This window comes from Eriocheir sinensis, chromosome 14, assembly GCF_024679095.1.
Source record: "Eriocheir sinensis breed Jianghai 21 chromosome 14, ASM2467909v1, whole genome shotgun sequence".
NCBI lineage: Eukaryota > Metazoa > Arthropoda > Malacostraca > Decapoda > Varunidae > Eriocheir > Eriocheir sinensis.
The window spans coordinates 22,023,533-22,037,027 of NC_066522.1; the positions used below are offsets into that span (position 1 = coordinate 22,023,533).

The following is a 13,495-nucleotide window of genomic DNA, read 5'->3' on the forward strand; positions in this document are numbered from 1 at the left end:
CTTGGTGGCTGGGTGAGGGGATGTCAACCTTTGCCTCTTCTCTCTTTCTTTTTTTTCTTTTTTTAGTGCGGGTATCCATTGATGTTCTTTATTTCTGTTTATTTTTTCTGTATCTCTCTTCGTTCTCTATAGTCTGTCTTTATTATCATTGTTTTTTTCTTTCTCTTTTTTATTCTTTTTATTGTTATTGTTACTGTTCTGACCGTTTTCTCTCTCTCCATCTTCTGTTTCTTCTGCCTATATGTTTGTTTACTTCGCTTCTCTCTTTTTTTCTTTTCTCTCCTTTCCATTCGTCTCTGGGTTGTTTTTTCTTCCTCTATTATTCGCTATCTTCTTTTTCTTATATTTATCACTATCAACAACCTTCTTCCTATCTCCCTTTCTCGCTTCTTCATCTTAAACTCTCTATTCGCATTTATCCCTCTTTTTTTCTTCCCCTGTTATGAGCTTATCCATCCTAAAGGCGGCTGTCAAGCGTCTGTCTGTTTGTCTGTGTAGTGGCACTGTTGGTTTGGGCCTCAGTTCGGTGGTGAAGCAAACTTATAATAATATTTTTGCCCGGAACTCGCCGCTGTGGTTCTTTTTTCTTTATTGGTGATGAAATTTTGCCTCATAGATGTATGGAACTGCCGTCAAGAAAAGATCATGTGTGACTAATTTTACTTCCTCTGTATTTCCTTCTGCTTACGATTTTTTTTTTCTCTTCGGGAGGAAAACATTAAGACGGCTCGGGAATTAAATTAGAGTGGTTTCCGGCATTTAAATTTGCTTTATTTTGTGGGCACAGCGACTGGAGGTTATTTTAGTATTTATTTTGCTTAGCGTTTAGTGTGGCTCCTTTATCGTAATGGAAAACATATTATAACGAGGATTTTTACGATTCACATACACACACACACACACACAACGCATCTTGGACGCCTAAAACCCTTATGTACATGCACGCGTGCGTGTGTGTACACAGGAGGGTTGCCATGGCTACAGGGTCGCCCCGCCTTCCATCAAATCACGTGAGGAGGTGAGACTGATCTTGCCCAATAGGGAGCCTCGGCCTGGCCCGGACCACGCCCCCCGCTCACACCTGGCTGCGGCCCCTCAATGGCCCCCCTCAGCCGCACGGGCCTCGCAGAGCACCGCCGGGAGGGGAATGTATGTGCTCCGTGGAAGACACGCGCCACCTCCTCCTTAGAACTTGAGTCTCGTAGTGGAAGCCAGATTTAAGGCTTACGGCAGCGTCGGGGAATACAGGGAGGGAATGTATGAGTTCCTAGGCAGAAACGCGCCACCTCCATAGAGCTTGAGTCTCATAGCGGGGGTCAGGTTCAAGGCTTAAGACGTTTGCTAGGTTTTTGCACCATAATAAGGCGTTTTACCAGGCTTTTGCATAATATTAAGACGTTACTAGGCTTTTCCACCATATTAAGACGTTTTGCTAGGCTTTTGCTCCATTTTAAGACGTTTTATTAGTCTTTTGCTCCATATTAAGGCGTTTTTCTAGTCTTTTCCTCCATTTTAAGACGTTTTATTAGTCTTTTGCTCCATATTAAGGCGTTTTTCTAGTCTTTTCCTCCATTTTAAGACGTTTTATTAGTCTTTTCCTCCATTTTAAGACGTTTTATTAGTCTTTTCCTCCATTTTAAGACGTTTTATTAGTCTTTTCCTCCATGTTAAGACGTTTTATTAGTCTTTTCCTCCATGTTAAGACGTTTTATTAGGCTTTTCCTCCATGTTAAGACGTTTTATTAGGCTTTTGCTCCATTTTAAGGCGTTTTACAAGCCCTTTGCACCATATTCAGAGAGCGTCGAGGAATACAGGAAGGAAATACGGAAAGGGAATACAGGAAGGGAATCTATTAGCTCTGAGCCAGACATACCACACCTCCTCCACAGAGCTTAGAGACTCGTAGCGGAGGTCAGACTCAAGGCTTAACATTCTTTTTCTCTTCCTTTTCTTTACTTTCCTTCCTTCCTTTCTTCTTTTTGACACTTCCATCCTCCTCCCTTTCTTCTTCTTGCCTTCCTTCTTTCGTTCCTTCCTTCTTTTGTTCCTTCCTTCCTTCCTTCCTTCCTTTCCCTCTTTCATCATCAAGGCAGCGTCGAGAGATACAGAAAGGAAATACTAGAAGGGCATGTTTGAGTTTGAGATGCGGAGACGAGTCATAGCAATCAAGTGTCAAATATACGAACTCCTTTAAAACGTTCAAAATAAAGTTACATAAGACCACAAATGGGGGAATGCAGTCATGATATGGGGACAGGCTTTTGAGAGAGTCCTTGTGATGGTCGAGAGGCTGTTAGGAAACTTCTTGGGTACTTGTGTTGTGTTCAGTGGGCGGCTTCAAGGTTGTGTGGCCAGGCGGGAGGGGATGGGATGCGGAGGACCCCTAACTCTTCTACTGCTTGGATATTTCATAGGTATTGTGTTGTGTTCAGTGGGCAGCGACAGGGTTGTGTGACCAGGCGGGAGGGGATGGGTTGCGGAGGACCCCTGACTCTTCTGCTGCTTGGATATTTCATAGGTACTTGTGTTGTGTTCAGTGGGCAGCGCCAGGGTTGTGTGACCAGGCGGGAGGGGATGGGATGCGGAGGACCCCTGACTCTTCTGCTGCTTGAATATTTCATAGGTACTTGTGTTGTGTTCAGTGGGCAGCGCCAGGGTTAAGTTGCCAGACAGGGGGAAGGGGAAGCGGAAGACGACTGACTCTTGTTCTGTGCTCACTTTGCCGGCCGCTAAGGAGAGGCAACAGGCTTCAAGTTTGTGTCCCCGTTAACCTACTCACATAATACTGAATGAGCTTTACTGAATTCCTCTTGCGTTTTGCTAATTAAATTATATTGGTGAGCTCATAAAGTGAATATAGAGAAAACAAATATGACATACTGTATACCGAAACATTCGTATGGATACAAAAGAGGCGCTTGGAGAACATGATTAATGAAATACTAGAACAGAAGGGAATATGAAGAAAACAAAACAAATAACGGAAATATTGTTTAGAGATATGTACATGTCAACAAGAGAGACACCCGGGGAACAAGGTTAGTGAAATACTTGAACAGGTTGAACAGGTATTGTAACCCTCATTAGAGAAAGCGTTATTAGTCACGAACTCCCCAACTCCGAGTCCTTGCTGTGCGCTGGCAAGGAGGGAGAGCTTCAGGAGGCAAAGCTATTGAGAGCATGTACCACACAGTTGGACAGACCCCCACAAAAGCTGTTTGCATGACGGTACACTAACAACCCGCTGTGTATACGTGAGCCCAAACATGTTGTACCTCTCCGCGGTCAATGGCTACACCTTCCCACCTTGACCTCCATTCTGTGTGATTTCGTATTTGAGGTCCATATTCTAAAACGTATCGAGGCTTACACATCCACATTTGGTAAGGCTCTCGTGGAGGTTGTTGTGGGTATTTCCATGGCTAGAGTCGGTTTCACGAGAGCTGGTGGGCCTAATCCTTCCGGGGTGGACTCGCGGGCTTGGCATCATTGCTTGGGTGACGGTCTCCTGCGTCGCTCATTGGCTGTTGTTTACTAGATCTAACCTGCCGTGACATAGCCTACTATAAAGGAAAGAAAGGAAGAGAATGGAAGAGAAGAGAGCGGATAGGAGGGTAAGGGAGAGGAAGGAAAAGGAGCAGAGGAAAATGAAAAGTTAGGAAATAAAGAAAAACAAAGGGAAAAATTAGAGAAATGTAACAAAGGGGAAGGAAGGAAAGGGAAGGGAAGGGAAGAGAAGGGATTTTTTTCATATCTCTCGCTCTCTGCAACCTTTTTAAATCGGTACCATCACCCAAGCAATGATACCAAGTCCGCGAGTCCACCCCTGAAGGATTTGACCCGCTACCTCTAGTGCAGCTGGCATGTTTATAGCTTCCCGTGTACCCCTAAAAAAATAGGATAAAAAAACGATGAAATTGTAATATTTTGATATTAGTTTATAATGAAATCTGTATGTGTAGACTGATGATATAATTTAAATAACAGTTTTGCTTACTAGAATGAGGAAACTGAGAAAAAAAACACGACATTGTGCAATTTGAATGCAGATTACAACACCATGTATTGTACAGTAGTAGTTATTCTCTCGGACCCAATGTACCCCCCGAAAAGTGCAAATGTATCACTGGGGAACCCCTGCTCTAGTGGAACCGACTATTGGCTAGTTGTACGGGCTTAGTGGTAGTCTGACGGGCCTCTGCACCATGAATGTAAAGAAAAACTCATGACAACCCGACTATTCTCATTTGTGGCCTTTGGAAATACGAGTTTTGAGAGCCGTAAGCGTCTTGTACGGACCAAACTTCAAAAACTAAATCACACATCAGCGACACCCGTTCTGCTCAGTGTCTCTCAAGCGTATTTTTCTATTTGACTTCAAGAATCGAATATAACATGAGCAACCCAAGTAAATGTAGATGTGAATGTTACGTCTATTAAGGCTATTTTTGTATTTGACTTCAAGAAACGAATCGAACATCAGCGACATCCGTTTTGCTGACATTTATCAAGCATGTTTTTCAATATTTTGCCTTAAGAATAGAAAATAGCATAAGCGACATCCGTTTTGCTCAGTGAACGTGGCGTCTTTCAAGCATGTTTTCGTATTTGACTTCAAGAAACGTAAGAAATAGCGAATAAAACTATAATCCCAGACAAAAGAGGAAGGAGGAAGACAGGGAGATGAGGAGGGAGGAGGAATACCTTTCATTTGTCCTCCGTTGCTCATTCCTTAAAATTTACAGAGCTAGACAAAGGAGAGGCGGGAGAGGGAGTCGGTGCGAGCCTGTGAATGTAACAAAACTCGAGTAGTATGTGTGGGCGCGGACGTCAAGGTAGCGAGAGCGGCGGTGGCGTTTCCCAGGCGAGGGCAGGCAAGGGAGGGAAAGAGCGCCCGCCGGTAACCACTCACTGGAAAACTCAAAATGGGCTCCGGTCTGGCTGTCGCATTTACACTTGGCTGGCTGAGGTGAGGCCGGCGGAATGTGTGTGTGTGTGTGTGTGTGTGTGTGTGTGTTTACGGCGAAATAGGTGGTGGTAATATGTATATATGTGAAGACGTCCCGTATGGTGAGATGTGCCTTTTCACCTTTCGCGTCGTTGCCAGCGCGGCGAGAATAATATAATCAGACGAGACTCTCCCGACAACAGGAACAATAACAACCATCACAAAAAAGAGCGAGGTGTGTGATGCTGCTCAACTTTTTACGCAGAAGTAGGACGCTAGATAATTTTTTTTACACTATTATACTATACAACTATTGGTACTTCTATTTACCACTATTTTCACGCGCTACATTTCTATAGCTGGTGATTGAGAGTCAAGCTCGTGATCAAACCATGGTGGATGACACACACTTACATACATACATACACCCACTCACCAGTGTTTTTTTTTTTTTTTTTACAGCTAAAGAAACACCTCAAGGGCAACAAAAAATTATGTATAAAAAAAGCCCGCTAATCACTGTTCCCACAAAGACAAAAGTAATGAGCGGCCAAAAGAGAGGTCAATTTCGGGAGGTGTCTTCGTTCTTTCATCCTGTTCACTCACGCACTCGGAAACTGTCATCATTCCTATTGCTGTATTTTCTCTACTCCTTCCTACGACTTGAACGCATTAACAAGAGGACAATCAAGGAGGCTATGGAGCTAAATTGATGCTCTTTTTTTTTACTTCCATTATTAAACCAGAATTTTCGCGGGCATGTTTTTTTTATAATTTATTTTACTTGTTTTATGTTTGTTTGATGTTTGCTTCGTCATAATTACCGTAAATAGAAAAAAAATAAAGACGGGAAAAGGAAGAGGAAGGGGATGAAAGTGTGTGTGTGTGTGTGTGTGTGTGTGTGTGTGTGTGTGTGTGTGTGTGTGTGTGTGTGTGTGTGTGTGTGTTAATCGGAGGCGCGTGGAGCCGATCAAGTCACGTGTTTCCGATGATGGGTTTATTGCTCATATTATTCTCTCTCTCTCTCTCTCTCTCTCTCTCTCTCTCTCTCTCTCTCTCTCTCTCTCTCTCTCTCTCTCTCTCTCTCTCTCTAAGTTCCTTCTTTCTCTTGTTCTTCCTTTTTTTTCCTCCTTCATTCCTTATTTTCCTCCTCCTCCTCTTTTTTCCTCCTCCTCCTCCTCCTCCTCCTCTTCCTCTCCTTTTCTTAACTTCCCTTTCCCTCTTTTTTTTCAACCCCTTTCCTTTTCCTCCTCCTCCTCTTCCTCCTCCTCCTCCTCCTCCTCCTCCTCCTCCTCCTCCCTCATCCAACCTCCTCATCATTTATCCTTTTTCTCTTTTATCTCTTTGTCTCCTCTTTATTTCTCCCCCTTCCTCCTCCTCCTCCTCCTCCTCCTCCTCCTCCTCCTTCTTCTCTCTCCTCTCTCCCCATTTTCCTCCTCCTTTCAGCACTTCCACAACCTTTTTTTGCCTCCTCCTTTTCCTCCCCTCCTTACCTCCTCCTCTCTCCTCTCCATCATCTCCTCCTCCTCCTCCTCCTCCTCCTCCATCATCTCCTCCTCCTCTTCCCCACGCTCTTTTTGCCTCTTTCCTTTCCCTCACCTTTCCCTCCTCTTCCCTGCTGTCTATCATCTCCTCCCCCTTCTGCTCCTCCTCCTCCTGCTCCTACCCCACCCCCTCCCCACCCCCACGTCTCCCCTATGCACGGGCCGCCCACGGGACAGGCTCGCCCGCTAGCTCGTATTACTTCTCCTCGACTGGCCACGAGTCTCCCTGTAATTGACGAGGGAGAAGTTAATTGCCTAGTCCGCTTCGAGATTAATCATATCTGTTTATTGATCGCTGTTGTTATATTCTTTCTTTTTTATTATGCGTTTTTGTGTGTTTGTATGTTTTTGTATGTCTGAATGGATGGTGTGGTTGGTTGATTGGTTGGCTTTTGTTATTGTTATTGTTATTATTATTATTGTTGTTATTATTGTTATTATTATCGCCAATCATTGGATAGTTTTCATCTTCACCGTTATCATCAATACTGCCATCGCTATTACTTATTACTTAGAGAAACAATTGAGGAAGTTGATAAGGAGAGATAAGTTCATTAAGGATAAGTTAAGACTAATACGAGGTCATTAAGAGACGACTACTCATCAAGCCAGCATCACCATCAGTTAAAGCCTTGCCCTCTTTTGCCATGACCCACGACCCCGCTGTCTCGAGTTAAAGACGGCGCAAGTTGTTGACATAAAGAATAAGCTAAGGATGAATTTACTACGACTAGGGCGAGGCTGCTTCAGGGAACGACTACTCTTTCAGCTAGAATCACCCTCAGTTCATCCCTTGCCCTCCTTTGCCCTCGCCGCTGTCTCGGATTGAAAAACACGCAAATTGATGACATAAAGAATAAGCTAAGGATAAAATTACTACGACAAGGGCGAGGTGGCTTCGGGGAACGACTACTCTTTCAGCTAGAATCACCCTCAGTTCATCCCTTGCCCTCCTTTGCCCTCGCCGCTGTCTCGGATTGAAAAACACGCAAATTGATGACATAAAGAATAAGCTAAGGATAAAATTACTACGACTAGGGCGAGGTGGCTTCAGGGAACGACTACTCTTTAAGCCAGAATCACCGTCAGTTAATCCCTTGCCCTCCTTCGCCCGCCCAACTACCCAGCTGTCTCGAGTTGAAGAAGACGCAGCGCTGTTGGCAGAAAGAATAAGCTAAGGATAAGTTAAGACTAGTGTGAGGTTGCTTAAGGGAACGTCTACTCTTCAAGCCAGAATCACCGTCAGCTAATCCCTTGCCCTCCTTCGCCCGCCCATCTACGCCGCTGTTTCGAGTTCAAGAATACCCAAGTTGTTAACAGAAAGAACTAGCTAAGGATAAGTTAAGACTAGTGTGAGGTTGCTTAAGGGAACGTCTACTCTTCAAGCCAGAATCACCGTCAGCTAATCCCTTGCCCTTCTTCGCCCGCCCTTCTACGCTGCTGCCTCGAGTTCAAGAAGACGCAACTTGACAGAAAGAACAAGCTAAGGATAAGTTAAGATTAGGGCGAAGTTGCTAAGGAAACGACCACACTTCAAGCCAGAATTTCCATCAGTTAAGCGCTTGCCCTTCCTTACCCGCCCCACTACGCCGCTGCCTCAACTAGAAAACGCAAGGAAAAGCTAAGGATAATATTTTTTAAGACTAATGGCGAGGTCGTGTTCATCCGTCAGGGAACTACTCCTCTTAAGACCAGAATACCCATCAGTTCATTCAATCCCTTGCCCTCCTCTCTCTCCCGTACTACGCCGCTATCTCGAGTTCAAGAAGATGCAAGTTAACAGAAGGTTAGAGACACGTTCGCCGCGCAGCCAGCCAGCCAGTCAAGGAGAGGGCAGCCATAACAACAACCCGCCTCCTCGCAATATCTTCAAGACGCAGTTAAAATGTGTTGTGTCAAAGCTTACTTATTTTAAAGACTTTGATCTTTGTAGTTGAAAATGCAGGTCTTTTGATGTCGGAGACGTGTCAGCCGCGTGTGAGGGGGCCCCCGGTAACCTGCCTCTCCTCCCTCCCTCTCCTCCACCCCTCTCTCTCTCTTCTCTCCCTCTCTCGCTCTCTTGGGTCGCTGGTTCTTCCTCCCTCCCTTCTCCCTCCCTCCGCTTCTAAGAGTTACAGCCAGTCATCGGCGGCCTCATTCTTACTGCCATACTCTTTAACATTTCAGTTCCGAAGTAGCTACACACATTTGACAAAGCTTTCGTAGGAGTTTGGAGCGTTTCCAGGGGCACCTTTATGACCCTGGAGGTAGCCTGACCCTTCTTCTGTACCATGAACGTAAGAAAACCACTCATGAAAACCCCGATTAATCTCTTTTTTCGGCCTTTGGAAGTAGTTGACGTGAGAGGAGGTGAAAGCGTTTGAGAATACCGACTCTGGTTTGCCTTGTGATCCAGACACTCACGGATGTCCTCAAGGGCCGGCTGTGACTCTGGGTGCTCTGGGGAAGCTCTTATTTCCCTTCCGTCCTTCTTTAATTTCCTCAGTTACTTCCTTTTTCTGTGTCTCTCTTTCCCTTCTTTCTCCACTCTTCCTCGTTTCTTTATCTATTCTTCCTCTTCAAGCTGTTATCCTTGTTTACCTTAAGAGGGGGTGGGGGGGGAGGGAAGAACTCATTATGATTACCAAACTTGGGGAGAAGGGGAGATGAACCTTCTTGCCTTTTCAGATATACCAAACAACACACACTCACTCACTGGTCTCCATTCCAAACAGGCAGTCCTTTATCTCTCTCTCTCTCTCTCTCTCTCTCTCTCTCTCTCTCTCTCTCTCTCTCTCTCTCTCTCTCTCTCTCTCTCTCTCTCTCTCTCTCTCTCTCTCTCTCTCTCTCTTAGCCTTATGTTCCCATCCCGAAGCCGCCCCCACACACACACATATACATCCAGGCCTTACTAGAGAACGCATTACCCCCTGACTTCCCCCCGAAATGTTAAGAGAAGTGCCATTTTGATTTATTTTTGGTGCAGTGCGGGTTGAGGGTGCCGCCGCCAGGGGGAGCCATCAACCGGGAAGTGAGGTGTGAAAATCCTCAAGTGGCACCTTTTTCTAGGCGTGGGGGAAAAGGAGGAGGAGGAGGAGGAGGAGGAGGAAAGAGGAGGAGGAGGCGCTGTTTGGATCGCCTTCATCTTTTTCACATTTTTAATATTTTCCGAAAGGTGCGCGTCTAGGGGGCGAGGGGGGGGAGGTGGGGGATAGGGAGGGGGGAGAGGAGACAGGGGGTACAGCTTGTGGAATCCTGGAGCAGCTTAAGAAATTACGATTATTTTCCACTCTTACTTATTTTTTACGTGTGTGCTTCCAAACGTATTAAAAAGTCCTGATATAGAAGTTACGTGGAGGTAGATGAAGGAGTAAGGAAATTAAGCGAACTTTGGTAACGGGAAACAAAGAAACGCTTAAAAAAGTGATCGTGTGTGGGAGCGAGAATGAAAGTACGATTATACTTCTAAACAGGTAAGAAAATACTGCTGGACTTCGAAGGTGCGGGAAAGGTAGATGAAGGTAGCGGAAAAGAAGTCAGGAGTGTTGATCTTTTGTTTTTTCCTAACGTGTGTGTTTCCAAACGTATTTAGGGAGATAGATGAATGTTTTTCTTTTGTTTTTTCCTAACGTGTGTGTTTCCAAACGTATTTAGGGAGATAGATGAATGTTTTTCTTTTGTTTTTTCCTTGCGTGTGTGTTTCCAAACGTATTTAGGGAGATAGATGAATGTTTATCTTTTATGTTGTCCTAACGTGTGTGTTTCCAAACGTATTTAGGGAGATAGATGAATGTTTTTCTTTTGTTTTTTCCTTGCGTGTGTGTTTCCAAACGTATTTAGGGAGAAAGATGAAAGTTTTAGAAAAGAACCATCAGTGGGAAAGGAGAAAATGAGCACCAGGAGAGAGGAGAGGGAGAGGAGAAGGTGAGGAGGAAGAAGTGAACAGCAGGAGAAGAAGAAGAGGAGAAGGTGAGGAGAAAGTGAACAACATATTAACAGAAAACCGTCACTGGGAGAAGAGAAGATGAACAGCAGAAGAAGAGAAAGAGGAGAAGAAGGAGAGGAAAAGGTTGTAAGGAGAAGAAGATGAACAGCAGGAGAAGAGAAAGAGGAGAAGAAGGAGAGGAAAAGGTTGTTAGGAGAAAAAGATGAACAGCAGCAGAAGAGAAAGAGGAGAAGAAGGAGAGGAAAAGGTTGTAAGGAGAAAAAGATCAACAGCAGCAGAAGAGAAAGAGGAGAAGAAGGAGAGGAAAAGGTTGTAAGGAGAAGAAGATGAACAGCAGGAGAAGAGAAAGAGGAGAAGAAGGAGAGGAAAAGATTGTAAGGAGAAAAAGATGAACAGTAGCAGAAGAGAAAGAGGAAAAGAAGGAGAGGAAAAGGTTGTAAGGAAGAGGTGAACAACATCGGAGCAGGGAGGGAAGCCGCTACCAATGAGCTACTTTCCGTATTTTCTGATAGGTCACACAATATGGCGCTGGGAGACGTTACAGGGTTGAAAAAAAATGAAGAATAGTAGACTTGAAGCCGTATAGGTACAAAGCGAGGTAGATTAGATGAAGAAGATGAAGAAAACAAGAACAAGAACTGAAACAAGAAGGAAGTAAAAGAAAAAGAATATAAAAAAGACGAGAACGAAGACGACAAGAACGAGATCGAAAGGGAACGGGAGAAGAAGACGAGGAACAAGAACGAGAATTAGAAGAACGAGAGAAAGACGAGGAGGAGGACGAGAAGAACGAGATCAAAGAGGAGAAAGAGGAGACGAAGACGAAGTAGAAAAGAACAGGAAGATGGATGAGGAAGAGATTGAAGAACAAAAGAAGAAGAACAGGTAAAAGAAGAACACGAAGAAGATGAACGAGGCTGGAAGGAAGCATAGAAGGACAGACTGAAGATAAAAAGGACGAGGAAGAGGGCAAAATCAAAGAAGAAGAAGAAGAGGAAGACTGAGAAGAACAGGAAAAAGAAGAACACGAAGAAGATGAACGAGGCTGGAAGGAAGCATAGAAGGACAGACGAAAGATAACAAGGACGAGGAAGCAACAAGATCAAAGAAGAATAAGAAGAGGAAGAAGAGGAGAAAGAAAGAAAAGAACAGAAGCGAGGGAAAGACTGTCAACTCAAATCTCGCTGTCACTACCCACGGAAAACATTTAAAACATCAACAACAACAATAACAGTGTGATAATTACGACACGGAACTTCACCGCAGCGTTAAACTCAAATAAAGATCAGACATTATTCCGGCCCGTGTGAATGTTTGTTTTAATGCTTCTTCTTGTGCGAAAATATATTATGATTTCAGAGAGAAGTGACGATGGCAGCTTCTAGGTCGCGCAATAAAAACTAGTGTGAAATATTAGAATGATTTAGTGTGTTAAATATTTAATTATCTTTTAACTGAATAATGAATGGCTGACTGATGTATTGTTTCTTTTTCTTTTCTTTTTTGCAGTAATGACATCAAGAAGGAGACGGATAAGCAGGTATTTATGTGTGTTTGTTTGTTAATTATATCACTTTTTATCATTATTTGTTTACCATTATTAACACAGATTTCACTATCGCCCTAAAATAAAGAACAGATAACATACCATAAATTAAGTAACATTAGTAAATAGTAAGCATATTAAATAACAAATAAAATTAAAAAAAAGCTAACATAAGATAAAAAATATAAGTCACAATGTCAGTATAGCTTAAATGGTATAAACAGAATGGCAATGTAAATTCGTAAATCTGAAACTCGCAAACCTGTTCTCCGCTAGGTGGCGCTGTTCCCGGGCCGAGGCAAGCTGTCCACGGTCCTGCCCGAGTTCCCATCGCTCAAAGACGTCCTGCTGCCTCCCCACGTCGCCCCGGATAAGGTCTGCTCCTCATTTGCCGTCTTTGTTGCCCTTACTATCTTATCCAATCACTATTCAACTCCACAACACGTTATACAAAGGCTGCAGGGATACTTACTCTATGTCCTCCCATCCAAACATCTATTAAACCCCCATTAATGAAGCTTTCTACCGTAGTATTTGCATCAACATGTCTCTTTTATTTGTTCCAATAATTTTCTACCTTATTCGTGAGTTAGTTTATATTTGTCTCCCTCTTGAACTTGAATTCATCGAGTTTGCATTAGCTGTAACGGGACTTGACATCTTTTTTTCAGTGCAAGAACTCTATTGACGTCGCCTATTTGCATTACCTTAACCCGTGTAGATACTGTAATTGTAGCGGACTCAATGTGTATCATATGAGAGAATTTGCCTTCATGTATGGTCCAGCACTGTACTAATTTCCTACTAACTTCCCTTTGCACTACCTGGCTACTGACTCCCTCTGGTCCCGCGGCGCCACGAAGCAGGTCGCCACGTTCGTCATGATGTACAGGACGCACTGCCAACGCATCCTCGACACGGTCATCCGCGCCAGCTTCGACGAGGTGAGTCCGCGGAGGCTGACTTTGACTTGAGGGTGTTGAGGACCTTTTGGGAGTAAATTGTCAGGGTTTTCCTAGATATATATATAATCACTCAATATTGGCTAAAATAGAGATTAATCAGGTTTTCATGAGTGTTTTCTCGCTTTCCTGGTACAAAAGCCTCCTCAAACTACCATCTCCAGGGTCATAAAACTACCTATGGAAATGCCCACAGCTCCTACGAATGCCTTTTCATAACTACGTGTGTGTTTAGATGACGAAACATTTAAAAACATGTACCAGTTTATGCAACACCTCAACTTTACTTCCCGTCTTTTCCTTAATCGTCATTCACTCGTTGCTCAGCCTTAAAACAATGGTCTCAGCCTCATGATCTGACCCTTCTACCTCGCTATTGCAGATCCAGAGCTTCTTGGTGCACTTCTGGCAGGGTATGCCGCCTCACCTGGTCACCATCCTCGGCACCAACGTCCTCGTCAACCTGGTGGGCGTGTGTGACTCCATCCTCTACCGCGCCGTCTGCAGCGTCCTCATGCCCTCCGTGCTGCAGGTGCGTCCCCAGGGCCTTTCTCATCTCCTCATCTCCC

The 13,495-nt window shown here is 44.2% G+C and overlaps 1 protein-coding gene across 3 annotated transcripts in view; it reads left to right on the forward strand.

The window, feature by feature from the left end:
- Positions 1 to 13,495, forward strand: part of LOC126998641 (transcription factor RFX4-like) — a 49,076-nt gene that overhangs the window by 28,626 nt on the left and 6,955 nt on the right. For all 3 annotated transcript variants that reach the window (XM_050860589.1, XM_050860588.1, XM_050860590.1), the window contains 4 exons: positions 11,928 to 11,958; positions 12,241 to 12,339; positions 12,831 to 12,908; positions 13,309 to 13,458. In XM_050860589.1, coding sequence (XP_050716546.1) covers positions 11,928 to 11,958; positions 12,241 to 12,339; positions 12,831 to 12,908; positions 13,309 to 13,458 — 358 coding nt within the window. The remainder of the gene's footprint in view (positions 1 to 11,927; positions 11,959 to 12,240; positions 12,340 to 12,830; positions 12,909 to 13,308; positions 13,459 to 13,495) is intronic.